Source organism: Balaenoptera acutorostrata, chromosome 1, assembly GCF_949987535.1.
Source record: "Balaenoptera acutorostrata chromosome 1, mBalAcu1.1, whole genome shotgun sequence".
Taxonomy (NCBI): domain Eukaryota; kingdom Metazoa; phylum Chordata; class Mammalia; order Artiodactyla; family Balaenopteridae; genus Balaenoptera; species Balaenoptera acutorostrata.
The window spans coordinates 175339865-175359037 of record NC_080064.1 but is presented as its reverse complement, the minus strand read 5'-3'; the positions used below and the strand labels follow the sequence as shown (position 1 = coordinate 175359037).

At 43.1% G+C, this 19173-nt stretch overlaps 1 protein-coding gene across 10 annotated transcripts in view; it reads left to right on the top strand.

The window, feature by feature from the left end:
• Positions 1–19173, top strand: part of SRGAP2 (SLIT-ROBO Rho GTPase activating protein 2) — a 238732-nt gene that overhangs the window by 148334 nt on the left and 71225 nt on the right. For all 10 annotated transcript variants that reach the window (XM_057550708.1, XM_057550696.1, XM_057550706.1 and 7 more), the window contains one exon: positions 11540–11602. In XM_057550708.1, coding sequence (XP_057406691.1) covers positions 11540–11602 — 63 coding nt within the window. The remainder of the gene's footprint in view (positions 1–11539; positions 11603–19173) is intronic.

Here is a 19173-nt window from a genome sequence, read left to right as displayed (position 1 = left end):
TTAAAAAAAAGAAGAAGAATCAAACAGAAATTTTAGTACTGAAAAATATAGTAACTAAAGTAAAAAGCTCAATGTGGATTAAATAGCAGGTTAGACAAAGCTGACTAAAGAATCAATGAATTGGGGACTTCCCTGGTGGTCCAGTGGTAAAGAATCCACCTTACAATTCAGGGGGCGTGGGTTTGATCCCTGGTCAGGGAACTAGGATCCCACAGGCTGTGGGCACCCACGCGCCACAACTACTGAGCTCGCACACCTCAACTAGGGAGCCTGTGTGCTGCAAACTACACAGCCCACGCACTCTGGAACCTGCGCCCTACAACTAGAGAAGAGAAAACCTGCATGCCACAACTAGAGAAGAGAAAACCTGCATGCCACAACTAGAGAGAAGCCCACGCGCCGCAATGAAAGATCCCACATGCCTCAACCAAGATCCCGCGTGCTGCAACTAAGACCCGATGCAGCCAAAATAAATAAATAAATAAATAAATAAATAAATTTTTTAAAAAAGAAAAGAATTAATGAATTGGAAGATAGGTCAGAAAAAAATACATACGGAAGCTTAGAAAGAGAAAAAGGATGGAAAATACCAAAAACAAAACAAAACAAAACAAAGCATAGGAGACTTGTGGGATATGATAAATAGGCCTAATATGCATACATTTGAAGTTCTAGAAGAAGAGAACAGAGAGAATGGGGTAGAAGCAATATTTGAAGAGATAAACCTATGAGTTGTCCCAACCTAAGAAGAGACATCAAGTCACAGATTGAAGAAGGATTATGAACCCCAAGCAGGATAAATACAAAGAAAATTACATGTAGGCACATTATAGTAAAGTTGCTGAAAACTATGACAGAGAGAAATCTTAAAAACAGCCAAAGGTGGGGGGGAAAAGGCATATTACCTTCAAAGGAGAGACAGCAAAGCTGACAGCTGACTTTGCAACAGAAACAATAGAAGAAAAGAGACAGTAGAATGATGCTGAAAGAAATAACCTTCAAAAATGAAGGTGAACTAGACTGTTTCAGACAAGAGAAATCTAATATAACTTATCATCAGCAGAACTTGCACTAAAAGAAATACTGAATGGTATTCTTTTTTTTTAAAATTTTTTTTCTATTTCTTTCTTTAATTAATTAATTTATTATTTTTGGGGGGCTGTGTTGGGTCTTCGTTGCTGCACACGGGCTTTCTTTAGTTTTGATGTGAGGGCTTCTCATTGTGGTGGCTTCTCTTGTTGTGGAGCACGGGCTCTAGGGGCACAGGCTTCAGTAGTTGCAGCACGCAGACTCAGTAGTTGTGGCTTGTGGGCTCTAGAGCGCAGGCTCAGTAGTTGTGGCACACAGGCTTGGTTGCTCCGCAGCATGTGGGATCTTACTGAACCAGGGCACGAACCCGTGTCCCCTGCACTGGTAGGCGGATTCTTAACCAGTGCGCCATCAGGGAAGCCCCTGAATGGTATTCTTTAGTCAGAAATAAAATGAATCCCAGATAGAAACTTGGAGATGCAGGAAAAAGTGAAGAGAAACAAAAAGTATACATCTAAATGAATATTGACTTTAAAAAAAATAATTTCTTGCAGGGTTTTAAACATACATAAAATTAATGTAAATGGCAACAATAGAATCTGTGCCCAGGCAGAGATGGGGAAATAGGTTTAAAGGTATTGTCCTGGAAGTGGTAAGAGTATTAATTTATATTAGACTTTGGCAAGTCAAGGATGTATGTTATAATTTAGGGTTATCACTAAAGAAATAGTATCTCTACCAATCTAAGAGAGGGGGAAACTTGATAAATAAAAACTAGCCAAGAGATGGTAAGAAAGATTCTGGTAAAGACAAAACTATAGGAATATAGAACACAGCAGTGGCTTCCAGGGATTAAGGGTAGAGGAGAGTTTGACAATAAAGGGGCAGCATGAGTGAATTTTTTGGTGGGTGATGGAACTGTTCTATGTCTTAACTGGTGGTGGATACCCACTTTGTGCATTTGTGTACAAACGTACACGAATGTGTCAAAGCACAGAGAATAAACCAAGAGTGACTTTTACTGAATTTTTTTAATTAGAAGGAAAAAAGAAGGTAAAAAGTGAGAGAAAATACAACAAATAGCATACAGCTGGTTGGTGGATTTAAACCTAAATGTATCAGTAATTACAATGACTGTAAATAGACTCATGCAAAATTAAAAAACAGATTTTAAATAAACAAAACTGAAGCATGAAAAGCCACACCTTAAATATAAGGATATAGACAGAGTTAAATATAAGGATATAGAAAGAGTTAAAGCAAAATGATGGGAAAAGATAGTTCTGATAAAATCAGACAAGATAGATTTTAATGCAAAAAGGATTATTAGAGATAAAGAAGGATATTTCATAATAATTAAAGATTCAAGTTACCAGGAAGAATTATATACTTAATAATGCAAACTTAAAACATATAAATCAAAAATGGACAGAATTAAAAGGAGAAATAGACAAATCGTCAACCCCGGTGGGAGGTTTAATACACCTGACTTAGCAAATAATCAAACAGACAAAAAAAAAAAAACAACACACCCACAAAAAATCCGTAAAGATAAAGAAGATTTGAAAAACAATGAACAAACCTGGCCTAAATGACATATATGGGCCCTATGCCTGGCAACTGCAGTCAGATACACGTTCTATTGGTGGACCTGGAAAACTTATAAAGCCCGAAGTGAAGAGGAAAAATTGAATCACTTAGAGCTGGGGACCGGAAATCGTCAGTTCCAAACTCTGGACATCCTCCTTCTCACAATTCACTGATTTTTCACTGGGGATGAGGGAAGGTGCGTTCCTCCAAGGACGTAGATTTTTTTAACTGTCCGTAGACTGACGGGAGTGGCTGTGCATGTGGACACAGTGTGGACAAAGACGAAAGGGTACAGACCACCACTGTCACTGAAGAAAGCTGTCCAGACTCAGAGCTCCACCCCAGCCCCAAGGAAATGCATTCTAATCTTCTGCCAGTGAAGAACTCTATTTATCTCCCAGAGTTGGCTTTTTTGCTCCTCTCTGGTCCAACTCTGGCACCTGAAGTATCAAGATGCTCTTTCCATAATTAAACCCTCTGCTCCTCCTTTTATCTTGACGGTGGGATTCTAAGGCAACTCCAAAAGTAGAAGAACTACACAGATCCCTCAATGAACTGACTTTGCTGCCAGGTTCCTCTTTAAAGTATCTAATCAGCGATTTTCCCAGCACCCCAGGCATTTCCTGTATGGGTGCTGCTGGCTATTTTACTTCCTACCAGGCCGCCTCCCATGCCGTGTTCACGCTGCCAGCTTTCAGATGAGCTCTGTTAACTCCTATGCTTCCAGCCTCCTCCCAGTCAGCTGGGAGCCACAGGGGTATTCTTCCCATCACCCAGCTCCTGGAATTCCTAACTGTAGATGGGCATATGCTCAGCCTTATCATTCTGGCTTTTTTTTTTTTTTTTCTTTCTTGCCCAGTTCCAACCCATTGATTATTTTTCCTCTAGAATCCATTTTACAGCTGCTGAGAGATTTGTGCTCTCATGTTGCCTGTTTGTCTTTGTGTCTTTTGTCCCCTGTGTCCCAGTCTACCCAAGGATGCCATGGTCATCAAGACACCATTTCTATGCCTTTAGTGTCCTGACTGGGAGATGGGGTGATCACTCATCTTCAATATGACCTCAAGAAATCCTTTGGCACTGGAGATCAGGGCCTAAAGACATTATTACACTCCCACTGAAATCATTATCCAGAAGAGTTAAAGATGGAAATTTGCCAAGAGAAGCATCATAGTGGTGGTTTAAGAAATGAAGCCTCAGACTTGATTGTCTCCTTTTAAGGGATGTTGCTTTCAGCTTATTTTTTAGTATTAGAATAGGCCATTCCAAGAGATTGAAACAACTATGGGGGGACATTCAGATTGTTACAGGTCTTTGTTTTAGACTGTGCCATCTGAGGTCTTGGGAGAGCAGAGGACCTTCAGCCTCTTCCTGTCCCCCAACCCCCACCCCACCCCTGCCCCAGTCCAGTGGGACTCAGCCTTGTCCGAATCATATGTTTCCCTGACAAGAGGCTCTGGTCAGTTGTAACAGAGCATAGTAAGCATCCACAGGAGGTAGAAATTGACTCCATAGCGTTCCCTGTCATGGCAAAGAATGGATTTTCTCCCAGCGCCCACTAGCATTACTGTGGGTTATTAAGTCTGACTACTCATACATTCCAGAACTTCTGGGAAAGCCTTAAGGAAATGGCTTTCAGAAACAAGTGCCCTAGAGGAGAAAGCTCTTGGATTTCATTAAACCAGAACTTAGTAATGGGCATTCTTTGTCTTCTCTGACCTAGACAGTAGGGAGCTCCTACCTTTGGACATTTAATTTATGACCCCAATTGAACCAAGTCCTGGTTGTGCATCTGAGAAGGATCTTTCCTGTTTAATCTACCTAGAGAGATAGAAAGTAAATCTATCTTTTTTATTTTGCTTCTACAGCCACTGCCCCACAACCCCCCACCAATTTCTTCCTTTTTGCTAACCACCTACCCTTCCCCCTTAGGAAAACTTCATATTTCTTACAGAGTTATTATTACTCTGGTTCTTACTGAGACTGGGGAGGGGAATAGATTGTGCATCAGCAGCATGAGGAAAACCAAAGATTCTTCTTCCCTGTGGTTGATAGAGCCCCTCCACTGGAGGGATTTAGCTGCAGTTCTGCCTGGGGATTAGCTTCTGGGAGCCTTCCCAATTCCACATATCATGATCATTACATGTTTTGGGGGTACATCAGGAGGCAGCACACTGGTGGAAAAGAGCTTTCAAATGGGTGTTAAGAGGGCTGGATTCTAATATTAATAACAGCTAACATTTATTGAGCATACTAAGTGCTAGATTCTACCTTAAGCACTTTACATGGATTATCCCATTATTATCCTATTTTACAGATGCGGAAGCTGAGGCATAGAGTGGTTAAACAATTTACCCAAGGTCATACAAATGGGAAGTAGAAGCAGGAGTCAAATCCTGCTCTAATGCCTGCATGTTTCACCCTCTTTGAATACTGCATGTGGTCCCAGACAGGATACTGGATAGCTGTGCGACCCCGGAAAAGTCATTTCAACTTTTTGGGCTCATCTATGAACTGTAACCTGAGGGAGCTCATGTGGATAACTTCAGATGGAGTTTCCACTTTCAGTAATCTACATGAAGTAAACGCAGCTATATTGTTTTATTCTTGTGATTATGTGAAAGCATAATGTTTAAGTCTAAAATTTTACCTAATTGATTCAACAGCTGTTTACCTTACTGGCTGCTGTGTACAAAGCAGTGGGCTGGGCACTTAAGAAATATGGTTTTAAAAGTTATAATCTGTCTCTTTCATTAGTTTTAGATGGTTTCATATTTTAGTAGCTTTGGGTTTTTTGGGTTTTTTTTTTTTAGATTAAGTTTTTTAGATAATTAAACAGGAATCTAATTGAGAAACCAGTTGTGTTTCAAAAGACAAATTCTGAGATGGGTATTGGGTCTCAGACTGTGTCAGGTTTCTGACATTTTCTTTTATTCTCTTAAAATATGACTCTTGTTACTGAGAGAATTTAACTACACCCATTCACTTCTGAGTGAAGGAGCACCTGGTGAGTTTTTTAGTTTGTATGGTGCTGAGAAGCTCAAGAGACTCTTTAAAAATGAAATGTGAGTGCTTTGGGAGTCGCTTATACTGAAGCAGTATCTTTACAACCTGAAATATCTGTTAGTAACTTAGAAAGGCAAATTCAAAGAAGGGATTTGCTATGTAATAGCAAGATTTTTTGAAATCACATTTCTGTTTCTGGCAAGTTAGATTCAATATCTAGGTTGCTCTGGAGTTAAGTGTGGAAACCTCTTGGCTGAGATAGAAAAAAATTCATCTTGAACTAGAAAACTAACTTAAGAAATTCCATTTCTAGTAATGCTTTTGAGACTGGAAGAGTTGCATTCTGATAGGCTCAGATATCAGCTTAATGTCCATCTTTCTCAGTAGACTAAACTTTTAAACTGTTTTGTATACTACTATATTCAGTTAAACCACAAGTACTTGACACATAATAGGTGTTCTATAAATATTTGCCAATGGACTCTTTATTGATCACTCCTTAAAAATCCAGCATTTCCCCCTTTGCCAGGACCTAGGAATTGAACCTGCTTCAAAACATGCAGTTAGCCACCTTGAGAGCCAAGTTACTTAGCGCTTGTCTTGGTTGGTGGGCTTCAGTCCTTAATCCACTATTTTCTTTATCAATGCCCCAATTAGTGTGTCCAGTGTTTTTAAACCTGTGTATAATGACTCATTGATTAGTTGTAAAATGAATTTAGTGAATTATGACTAACATTAAAAAAATTGAAGGTGGGCTTCCCTGGTGGCGCAGTGGTTGAGAATCTGCCTGCCAATGCAGGGGACACGGGTTTGAACCCTGGTCTGGGAAGATCCCACATGCCGCGGAGCAACTAGGCCCGTGAGCCACAATTACTGAGCCTGCGCGTCTGGAGCCTATGCTCCGCAACAAAGAGGCCGCGATAACGAGAGGCCCCGCGCCCCGCGATGAAGAGTGGCCCCCACTTGCCACAACTAGAGAAAGCCCTCGCACAGAAACGAAGACCCAACACAGCCATAAATAAATAAAATAAATAAAATAGTGTTTAAAAAAAAAAGACCTTCATTTAAAAAAAAAAAAATTGAAGGAGAAAAGAATAGGAAAAATCAGAATGCACTGCACATAAAAAGTACTTCTACTGTAGACACACACATGTTATACTGGATTACAATTTTTAAAATGTATTTTTTGAAATCCTGTTCTACCCTATCTTCAGAAGGTAAAAGCACTTCAGGTGTCTCTTTCGTGGCAGCTCGCAGCCTACCTCTCTATAAATGTCTTGCAATTCAGTATATTTGTATTTTATGCTACCGTGGGCTCCCCAGAGCTTAACCGGAGCACAGCCTTGCTAGAGCCACCATGTGCTATCTTAATCAATGAGTGAAAGCTGAATAGAAAGAGTCCCCCCGCATAGATACAAGTAGTGTGACCATAGGGAAATCTAGAAATCACTCCTGAGCTCTGACCTGCAGGATCACCACACCCTGCACCCTCACCGCTGCATCCTGCACCACCTATTTTGATGGGCTGAGCTGGGTTGGGGAGAGGCCAGACACAGTGCCCACCATCACCTAGCACTAGCCCTGCTGCCACACAGCCACTCCTTTTAGCCCCGTCCTCCCCACCAAAAGCATTTCAGGCAAAGCTCCAGCTCTTGAAACTTGGCCACTTTGAAGTGGTGAGCCAGTGCCCCTGAAACAGTCACCCTACATCTGGTGGCACTTCTCCTACTGTCAGAGCTTCGTATAGGGTTCATGTCTCTTTCCTCTGAAACCTGTAAATGTAAATTCAATTTTACATTTTTTTAGGTCTTTTTAACAGTTGGTCTCAGAAGTATCTTTGGGGTAGGGAGGGGGGTATAGCACTGGTGGAGGGAGATATATGCCCTTGAAAATTGGATTCCTTTTTGGAAATCTGCTGACACAGGCTAATCGGCAGAGAACTAAATGACCCTACTGTTTCTACCTGCTGACAGGCTCAGCCTTGGGACGGGGCTGAAATTAGCTCTCACCACATGGCAGATACATGCCTTCCTCTTTTTTTTTTTTTTTCCATACAAATAAGGGGTAATTTTGTGCCTGTCAGATAATAGAGCTTTGTAGTATAGATAGCCAGTAAACAACAGCCCCTCCTCCCCAACTTGGAAAGCATACTAGTGCTGAGCTAAGTACCTAGAGAATCAGGTAGCAGGTAATCTCCCTGAGGAGGACTGGTTTGAAAACCCTTTCATAATCAGTGTTCTTTGGGAAATGCTCATAGACAAACCCATCCAAGCTCAGGAAATGTATTGCTGCAAAGTTGAGTGACCAGTGTCCCGGCAGCCCAGACCACAGAACCTCATGTGTCCTTACGTTTCTGCTGCTGCATCCTTTCTGTGAGTGAGGAGGTTTCAGGACTTGATGGTCTTCGGGAAATGAGGCTGTGTGTTTCGGTTCTGTTGGCCAGTGCTGTTGTTATCTGTTGGAAAAGGAGGATTCCCTGCCCATTTTGTAAGCACACAGCTGGCAGGCGCTGTTGCAATCTCACTGCCTTCCAATCAGCCCCGCCCCGGCAGCAGGCAGAGTGGGGGCCTGTGAAACACACTGGCCAAACAGTTGTGGTGAGTTTCAAAATAAAAGCTCCCTCCTGAGCGCACCATGGCACTTCCTATCCCGGAGAACCAGCATTCACTGTGCCACATCTCTGGTCTAAATTTAGGCATTTCTTCTTTTTTTTTTTTCCAGGCAAAGATTACTATGCAAACATTTAAGAGAAAAATTTTGCCCCAAGTAATTTTTTCCCTCGACTTCTATTTGGTTTCCTGCGATGTTTAGATGACTCATTCCCTTCCAAGAAATTTTAAAGAAAAGAGATGCAGGCTGTATGATAGGGCACAAAGACTGCTCTGTAAATTCTCTTTCTCTTCCCTGCCTAGAAATCCCTTGCTGTTTTTTATAGGAAACGGAAAGGCTCCACAGTCTGCATTGTCATGGACTCGGCCTCATCAGGTCCTGTTGTTCCCAGGAATAAATGTCCTCCTTGTCTTTGGGTGGGGCCCCTTGTAGCGTTCCGGCTCTGACAACTGCTCCGCAGCAGCCGCCAGCACAGAAGCCCTTTAGGGGTCGCTGGGGCCACGCTTGCCCCCAGAGGCACACAGTTAAGGTTTCTGAAATAGAGAACGGTGGCCTTTTACCGTCTGCGCAAGGAGAGGTACGGGCTATTTCCTGCCTCTCTCCTCGAGTCAGAATTTCTCCCAACTGCTGGGGACTTTATCATAACTGTAACCTGGCTAACAGCACGTGTGTTCCCAGGCCAGCCCGCAGCCAGAGGGAGAGTAAGTCAGAATCACTTCAGCAGCCTGTTCAAATAAACAGGGATAATAGTTGAGTCGGTCCTTTTCCAACTAATCAGTACACGAAAGGAAACATCTGCCCGGGCTTAATTGCTGTTTTATTGGTTACGCTTTTTCTCTCCCTCTCCTTCCCACCTCCTCTGGGGACTAGGTTATTTAAGTCATGGGTAAGCAGCAGGGTAGAGGAATGGGAGCTTTCTCCTGTAACCTCTGCCTTCTAAACACCAGGTGGTGTAAGGGAGGCTGGGAGGCTGGCAGGGGGAGTTGGCCTGGAGGCAGGAGGGCAGGGTGTTTGGAAATGATACTCATGGTCACTTCCTGGCCTTGTTGCTGACTCTGTGGCTGGTTGGTGAGTCATTTTGCCTCACTTCCACTCCTTGGGCCTCTGCTGCTTCAATGGAGCTCAGCTCTCCTCACAATGGGAAGGAGAGGTTGGTATGTGAGATCCTGGAAAAAGGCGTTTCCTCTTATGGCTTCTTCCAGCAGTTGAGGCCATTGAATGAGAGTCATTTGGGAATAGTAAATTTAAGGCTAGCAAGGTACTCCTGAAGCCATCCATTTTGTAGAGCATCTTGGTCCCTGAGGAGAACCTGCTGATTATCTTGTGCTCTGTGGAGGAAGGCCAACCCCCCCGTACACTGAAGTGGGGGTGTTGGAATCTACTGTGGACTCAAGAAGCCAGTCAAAGGATGGTGAAGAATTATAGAATGGCAGAGGTTGGAAAAGACCTTAGGAATGTTTAAGCCAAAGACTTTCATTTTATGGAAAAGAAAACAGAGGTCCAGAGAGATGGACCAGGTTGTCAAAGCTATTTTCCTGATAGTGGAGGAGCTGGAAATAGAAGAGTCTTGTGATTGCCAATTCAGGGCTCCCTCCATCCCTCTCCACACTACCAGGTGTAAAAATTCATGTCTGCTCACAACAAAGGTCACACATATGTTATATTCCATAATTAATTCCTTAATAGAAAAATGGCAAAGCATAAAGGAAGAGTGAAAATGACTGCTAAACATGTAAAAAAAAAGTTTAGGCTCACTAGAATTAAAGGACTGCAAATTAAAAGAGGATGCCATATCAAATTTTCAAGACAAAAAAAAAGTAAAAAACATCTTATATGCTTCTATTGGTATTTTAAATGGGTACAGTTTTTTCCAAGGGCAATTTAAGGGTATAAGTTAGCAGTCTTTGACTCAGCAATGTTACTTCTAGGAGGAAATAATGACAGGTGTGTGCATAGATTATATACAAAGTAATTAAATACAGCATGTTTTAGTACAAAAAATTGTAAGCAAAGTAAATGTCCAAGAATATAGGAACTACATCAATATATAATCTATTATAATACTATAGAAGAATAACATGTAGGGAAATGTTCACAACATATGTCTAAGTGGATATGTTACAGTGTGTGTAATGCAATCCCAATTCCATAAAAATTGTAGAGAGAAAAATGTATAACAAAGTCCAAAGTGGTGATTTCTTAGGGGTGGGAATTAAGGGTTGCTTTTTCTTTTTTGAGGTTTTCTACAGTTTTCTTATTTATGGCAATAAACATATATTCCTTTTGTAATCAGAAAAAAAATATTTTTAAAGTCATATATCTTAAAAAAGAAAAAGCAAGATCTTAAATGATTATGTTTCTGACATGCAGGACATCTTCCTTTCTTTGCCTGGGAGCTGAGCTGTACCAGGGGTAGGTAGTATTATACCTTCTGTTAGAAGGGCATTGTTGGTATCTGATTTTTAGTAGGAAAGAACTAGAAGGAGCTGGCAGAAGATAAAACAAAGGTTTCCCCTCTCAATGACCCAGTGATGCCTATCAGTTTTATGTCCTGCTCTCGTGGGTTTGGCATAGAACACTCAGTATCAAAGGCGTGACTCATTTCCTTCCTGCTTCCTTAATCTTCTCTATTTCTACCCTTCTCCCCATGTAGTTAGATGCCAGCCCTGGGCAGCAGCAGCGAAGAACCTGACAGCCACCACTCCTTAAGATTAACCTGTTGGAGGCCCCTTAATGTATATCAGTATCAAGTAACATTAGCAACCAGTCATGATTGAGGTACCACTGCCCTGGGAGTTTGAGGTAGAAATAAAGCAAGTAAGAGGTATAATTTCTTCTTGCTTGGAGGTTCCTATTTAGTCAGGTACTTTGAAGTCCTTGGATGTTTATATACGCATGCCTATCTCATCCTATTTCACATCTTACTTTCCTCCACAATTCTCAGGAAAGCCCGACTGCAAGGATTCAAGAAAGCTCGTCCCACCTAACAACTGTTGCCAAGTGGGTTGTGGCTTTCAGGCCTGCTCTTCGGGGACCAATTGAAAAATCAAAGGCTACAACCCATTTTCCCTCCACACGATTTCCTTTGCTAGGCTCTAGAAGGGGCACGTTTCATTTTATTAAAACTCTTTTAGTAATCTGACCATAATTTGGTCTGATCGGAGTGATTATCTGATTTGCTGGGTTAAATAATGGGCCTTAATTGAGTCTGTGTTATTTGTAGAGCCAGTGCTGCCCTTGCCTTTGTTGCCCCCTCCTCCCTCCTTCTGTTTCCCAATTAACCTTCATTCCTCTTTCTTTGCAGAGTAAAGAAGTCGGCCAGCAGCTCCAAGATGATTTGATGAAGGTCCTGAATGAGCTCTACTCGGTAAATCAGCTGGGTTGCTTGGCTCTTTCACAAGCAGAGGGAAGCAGCATTTGGCAGCTTGTGGCCATACTCACGTCAGCAACAGAACTGAGCTGAGGTTGAGGACATGCATGGTCCCCGCTAGGGATGACTTCACCCATCTCTTTTTTCACACTCTTATTTTCAAACTGGAATGAGCCCAAAGACACTTTCTCAAAATAAGATCTCTCTTCAGCTGTGCAAGCTAACTCTGGCTTCTTTGGGGGCATTATCACCAGAGACCAGCCAAGGCCTAGGTCACCAGCACAACTGACCCTCATTAACAGCAAGCCAGGGACCCCCGAACCTAATGGCAAGGAACATAGCTTGCATTGCTCCATGAATGATACTCGCCCTATTGGAAAGGACCTATTGTTCAAAGTTTTGCATCAGTTCTTGGATTGATCTCCTGGTTTGAGACTAGAACGAGTGCTCTACAGGGACGCAGAGTCCTAAATGCCCTTAACATAAGGGACCAGTTCAGGCAGAGAGAGCTTTGCATCGACTCCCTGGGGCTTTATAAAGGCCACACCTCAGTGAAGGGCCAGGCTTCGGGTTTGGAGAAGGAAACACAATTTGTTCTGAAGTGACTGGCGCTTCAGGCACATGATGCCTGTGGCTGATGCGCGTTTCTTCATGCACTGGGAGGTGGTGGGGGCTGTTTCTCCCCCCAGCCGTGTTTCGTTAATTATAATTTAAAACAAACACGCACACCAAGGAAATGCCTGCTGCCCTATAGGGAATATTCCTATTGTGCAGCTAAAGCCTTTCAGGGCCCCCTTCTCCAGCTGGGCTGTGCCAGGCCTTGGTGTCATCCTCCAGGATTGCCCCATCCTGTTTTGGAAGTGAAATTGATTTCCTGTGTTTACTTGCTTATTCACTGCATTTTTTCTTTTTCTTCCTTTCTTTCTTCCTTCCTTCCTTCCTTCCTTCCTCCCTCCCTCCCTCCTTTCCTTCCTTTCTTTCTTTCTTTTTTTAAATTCACAGGAAGACAGGCAGTGGCGACATGTATCACAGGCATTTGGGATCACAGAATTCCATGTTCTTGATCCAAAAGCCTAGGTGTGGCCACTTTGTCATGGCAACTGTTAAGCAAGTAAATAGGGTAGAGTGGTCATCAGCTTTATCTCCAGTGACGCTCAGTTTGTTTGCAATTTCTACTCTGTGACTCTTCTGCTCTGAAGCCAAGTAGGTAGATGGTTCCCTTTGGTTCAGTTCCCAAGTTTTCATTTCTTTCAAATGAAGTTAAGGCTGTTTAAAAATAGGAGCATGTTGACGTGAACCTTTTTCAGACTGGATGAGTTTCCTGAACCCTCTGGTCTTTTAAATGCTTTACTTCTGCACTTTATGTATTTTTAGAGCATCATCTAGGCACGAAGAAGAGCTACTACTCCTTTCTCCTGGCAAATAATTCACTAAGATAGAAAATGACACATGTAGTCATTATATGAATCCTTTTGTTTTCCCATAAGCATCTTGGGCCTCTGCTGTTGCCCTTTCTGGGGAAGAGTCGGGTGGGTAATCAGCAAACTGCAAACCAGTATAAATCCAGTGTGCCACGTCTGCAGCGGGACTTGAGGCAGCAGAGGAAGAGCAGCATCTAGGGACCTGTTAGCTTTCCTCTGAATTCTAGATCTCCTAATATGCTGATTTTTTTTTTAAAAAATAAGTAAGTAAAAAGGCATAAAATGTGTTGGAGTGAGAAAAAAAACCTTGGAACTCACTGCTCTAAGGAGGGCCGAGCTGGCACCTTGGGCTATAGTCTCCAGGCCATCCGAAGTTGCCCAGGACTTCACTGGCCACCATGAGGCCATAGTCCACGCAGAGCATAAAGTCTTCCCATTAGTGTGCAAACCAAGAACTGGCTGGGCTTGGTGTCCCCTTTCATTAGGTGAATTAGTACACACTCTTAGAATCTATCCAAGGCCCAAACAAAAATTTGGCATTTTCCTCTAGTAGGCAATGGGAAGAGAAAAAAGAGTAGAGAGCACTGGAAAGTTCCAGAGAAGGCAGAACAGTCTGGTGCAGTGATTCTCAAGCAGGGGGATTTTTTCATGCAGGGGGACACTTGGAAATGTCTGCAGATGTTTGTAACTGTCACAGCTGGAGCAGAGGGTGCTGGAGGTCAGGGTGCAACTGAAATCATGCACAGGACAGCCCTCACAACAAAGAACTGTCTGGCTTAAAATGTCAATAGTACTAAGACTGACAAACCCTGGTCTAATGACTAGAGTCTCCTGAATTAGGCAACCCAAATTCTACCCAGTCTCCACCAGCTATATGATCTTAGGGGATGCTCCCGACCTCTGTTGAGCCCGCTCTCCACATACTCCATGTGCTGGTGTCTCCATTTCCTTGGGGGTGGGGAGTTTGGGGGAGTCATGCTTCATGAAATATCAGACTATAGTTAAGGGTCAGATGAGTTTGCAGATTCTATAGGCCATTAGAAAGTTCAGAGAATAGAACGATGAGTTGTTTCTTCTGGAGGGTGAGGTAAGTGTAGGACTAGTCTGAGAAAGGCACCATGGCATTAGGGTGACTGACTATCTTGTTTTGCCTGGAACTGAAGGCTTTCCTGGGACATGAGACTTTCAGTGCTGAGCCTAGGAAAGTCCTGAGTAAGCCAGGATGATCGGTCACCCTATATGGGACAGTGGTTTCATCAGGTAGGAACTTGGGACTATTGTATGCTGGCTTTTAGGAGATACTTGCTGTATATACTCTCTCTATGTCTCTGCCTCTCTCAGTGGAGTTAAGAAGGGAACAAGGGAGGACTTCTTTCTTTTTTTTTTAATAAATTTATTTTATTTATTTATTTTTGGCTGCGTTGGGTCTTCATTGCTGCATGTGGGCTTTCTCTAGTTGCGGCGAGTGAGGGCTACTCTTCGTTGCAGTGCGTGGGCTTCTCACTGAGGTGGCTTCTCTTGTTGAGGAGCGTGGGCTCTAGGGCATGAGGGCTTCAGTAGTTGTGGCGCATGGACTCAGTAGTCGTGGCTCGTGGGCTCTAGAGCGCAGGCTCAGTAGTTGTGGTGCACGGGCTTAGGTGCTCCATGGCATGTGGGATCCTCCTGGACCGGGGCTCCAACCCGTGTCCCTGCATTAGCAGGCACATTCTTAACCACTGTGCCACCAGGGAGGCCTGGGAGGACTTCTTATAAGGAACTTTCCCCTTATTTGATCTTCAGTAAGGGCCTCTATAAGCAATAGAAGTTATTCGTGGGCATAGGATAAAGGAAATCAAGGATGTAAAGACCCACCGTATTCAGTGCTCTTCTTACCTTGTATCTGCCCTTAATGCCCACAAATACCTCTTTTTGGGAGACTGATCACCTACGGGTTGATAATTTAGGTATTTTTGAACCTTGGTGATCCAAGGGGCAGGACCCAGGTGTTCCCAAATAAAGATGCCTTTGGGCGAGAGGCCCAGACTCTCACCATAAGGGGCCAGCTGCCTCTCTGTACCTTCCTTTTATCTGCCTGAAAGGCCTTTGATTTTCCTGACTTGGCACTCTGTGCCAGGGGCCGCTTGCCACAGCTGCTCTCAGAGAGCAGTCCCAGTGAGCATTCTCCTCCACGTGCTTTTTACCCCCTAATGGGCTGGCTAGTTTACAGGCCATGGCATAAGTGGTTTTCATTTTCTGACTGATGAATCAGGAATGCCTTTGAAGTCAGAGCACACTGCTTCCCAAAGAACTCCGGAATTCTCTGCCTCAGTTATACTCAGAGGCTGTATCTGGAGAAGCCCAGCAAGGTCCCATAGAAAGGATTGAAGGTGGGGGCACTGAGCCACTTGGACTGGCTGAGTAGGAAGAGCCAAGGAAGCCCTAGAATTGAGAAAGAAAGAAAAGGTGTTGGGACACTGGAGCTGTTGTTGCCCCAGAGGTTTCAAGCTTCTGTCCTCCCCGTGAATATATGTCCCCTTGATTTGGTGCAGCAGCTGTCTGCAGAGCCACTTCAGACTGGAATTTAGCACCTGCTCCCTTGAAACAATGTCAGTTAATAGTCCCCCCCACTCTGCCTGCCTGTTTGTCTTCAGCACTCAGACACATAAGAGATGTCCCTGAACTCAAGGCATTAGTTTTAATAGAAGAGACAGAAAAGCAAAAGCAGTAAGTAAAATACGAGGTGATGAATCTTTCACATGTCTACACAGAAGAAGGGCATGAAGTCAGGCTCTTTGGAGAGATATTTGAATTGAATCTTAATTGCCAAGAGCTCTTTTATTGTTCTCTAAATATTCCTTTTTTGCTGCATCCTGCTCTTGTTTCATGATGCAATGTCTTTTCATTTCTCATTGATCTCTCTGAGGATATTACTGATGGATTATTTTTGAAGTTTTCTTCTTACTGTGTACTTTCTGTTAACTCTCAATTGTTTGCTTTGGTCTTGGTCTTTCACATTAGATATTTTCCTTAAATGTTTGGTAATTTTTGCTGCCTGCTCATATTTTAAAGTGAGACACTAAAAATCTGCTTGGAAGTTCTGTGTCAACTGTGGTCTTTACTGTAGGGTAATCTGACTGGACTGTTTCCATGGGGAAGCCCTGATATCAGTATTTGTAGATCTTTTATATCAGATGGGCAGATTCCTCAGATAAGGCTCTTCTGATCTCCTGCCTGTGTCTGGGGGCTGAGTCATGAAGAGGCCTGGCCATCTCAACATTCAGTGTAGAATTTTCCTGTTTTAAGTTCAGTACCCCTATCTTCAGCTGAGCCTGGTGTCCCCAGACCATAGAAAATAAACCTCTAGTCTTCCACCACAGAGGGGGAGGGGATGGGGTCTGGGAGTCTAACTGTTCTCAGGTGCTCAATAGTTTCTCTTGTTTTTAGCTCCACCTTCTTCCCACTGCCACCGACTCCTCTGAGGGCTTCTGTGATTTACTGGTTGCTTCGTGCCTCTCCCTACTTTTGGTTTAGGATTCAGTAGGTCAGTTACTACTTGCCCCTCCCCTTTTCATCTTCTGCTTTCATTCTTTTTGTTTCTCAGTTTATACCTAAAAAATAATAATAAAAGAACTCTTTTCTATTATTCTAGTGTGGCTTGGGGAAGAGCAGAGCTAGAGGCATGAATTCAATATTTAGTTTTTCAAAGTAGAGTGAATTCCTTTGTAGAACTGCGAATTTAGACTTCTGAGTTTTTCCCCTAGTTTGTTTTGCCTCACTATATATATTTCTCCAACTCCTATCTTGACTTCCCTATTTCTCCACTTGTTTTGACATCAGTTATTCAAGCTTCAGCCTCAGGATACCTAGTTTTCCCTTGAGTTGAAAGACACTAGTTATACTTCTGTATTTGCAAAGAGGAGAGATTCAGTGTCATTAAGTCATTTGGGCAACCACATTGATTGTAAAACTACTGCTGTGTACATATTTCTTAACTGTGAAGCAGAAAGGAAAACACAAAAGAAGTGGTGCTTACCCTTAGGAATTTATAGTTTCTTAGATGAGGTAGTGTTTTACTCTTTTAAAGCAAGTTCTTTAAGTTCTTTAGGGGAAAGGAGTAATATAAATTGTTGATTTTTATTACTTCATTTATTGTCCTGTTGACACTGTTCCTTTGACCCCTTTTTTTGTCTCTCATGTTCATTCATAGTGTTTCTTCTTTATTTATTATGCATCTTCATGGAATAAAAAATCACTTTCTTAAAATCAATTCACTTTTAAAACTGTTCACTCAAACTTTTGAATCCCTTGGTCACATTCAGGTCAAAAGAGAAAAAGGAGCCTCCTATCTGCCCTTCTTCAGCCAGGATGACAGATGCCTCTTTCTTGCTTTTTAGTCAATCTGGAAAGACTGAATTACTTAGGAAGGTTTTTAATGCTGTCAGTTGTTAAATATTGCTTCTCCTGTGTACAGAATATACAGAGTAGGTCTTATACTTATGGGAAATGATGTCAGGTTCAGAATAAGGTGAAGCTGATTTAAAACATTCTGCATCGAAAATGAGACATTATTTAAAGTCTAAAGTACTTTGATTTTGTCAGTGTCCCAGTATTCTTTACTCTTTCCTCCACCTCCAGCTAAGAGAGGAACATACCCACAAAATCCCTCTAACCCAGGATTTCTCAGCCTCAGAACCATGGGCATTTGGGGCCAGATAATGTTGTGACAGTCAAAAATGTCTCCAGGCATTGGTCCTCCGGGGGCCAAGTTAGCCCCCATTTGAGCCTACTGCTCTAACTCACATTTATAAACGAAACCAGATTCTCTTTTTAAGCCTCTCTTGACTAAATTTAGCCTTTCCTCCCAACTAATCCAGCCGTAGTCATAGGCAGAGGAGAGACACTGGTGCTTAGTGGCTAAAAATGTGGACTTTGTGGTCTGACAATCCTGGGTTTGAATCCTGATTCTGATTCATTTACTAGCTGTGTGACCTTGGGTGTGATAGTTAATCTCTTTGAGTCTCAGCTTCCTCATCTTTATATTGTTTTTTTTTTTAATTTATTTTTGGCTCTGTTGGGTCTTCGTTGCTGCACATGGGCTTTCTCTAGTTGCGGCGAGTGGAGGCTACTCTTCGTTGCAGTGCACGGGCTTCTCGTTGCGGTGGCTTCTCTTGTTGGCAGAGCACGGGCTCTAGGTGCGCGGGCTTCAGTAGTTGTGGCTCGCGGGCTCTGGAGCGCAGGCTCAGTAGTTGTGGCACACGGGGTTAGTTGCTCCGTGGCATGTGGGATCTTCCTGGACCAGGGCTCGAACCCTTGTCCCCTGCATTGGCAGGTGGATTCTTAACCACTGCGCCACCAGAGGAGTCCCTCAGCTTCCTCATCTTTAAAAGTGGAAATAATAGCATGTCCTTCGGACTTGTTGTGAACATTAAATGAGGTGACGTACATAAGATCCCTGACACACAGCGTGTACTGATAGAGATTATTATTAGTATTACACCCTGGCTCTCCTCTGTTGTTCAGTCACTCCCCGCCCCCGTCACACACACACACATACACCCCAACCCCTACACTCTCTAATTCTCCCTCTCATGGCATCAAAATGTCAGCACTCTTGAACTTCAGCTTGCTTGGTTTGTTATCAAGCATCTTTAATTTCCAGATAGAAGAAGAGGCTCCCTGTGTGGAAACAGAGAGCTCCAGCAGGAAGGAGCAGGCACCTGGTGGCTGGAAGTAGTACTTTTGGGAGGAAATGAACGTAGGTCCCAGGCTTTCCAGCCTCCTCATTAGGAAAAGGGACCAGACTCCCAGACAGTTGCTTTGAAGGAAAATTTGAAAATTGTGTCCTCTCCTTTGATACTACTTCCTTTCTGTGGCAACTCCAGTTTCATTTGATGTGGATTTTGTTCCTTCTTAGGCTCTTACCTGAAATTTTCTGCAGGTTTACCGTCTTCATGGGGTTGTTGTCTAGATCACAGGATTGCTACAAGAATGAAATGAGAAAATGTGTGTGTAGCACTTGGCACACAGCCAGGAGTGCTCAGTAAATGGTAGCTGCCCTTGTTCTTGCTGCTGCTGTGAGAGAGGGTGTATGATCTGGATAAAGCCGACAGACAGATCCCTAGGACATGAGGCCAGTAGAAAGCGGGTTTGGAGCTGTTCCTCTTCCCC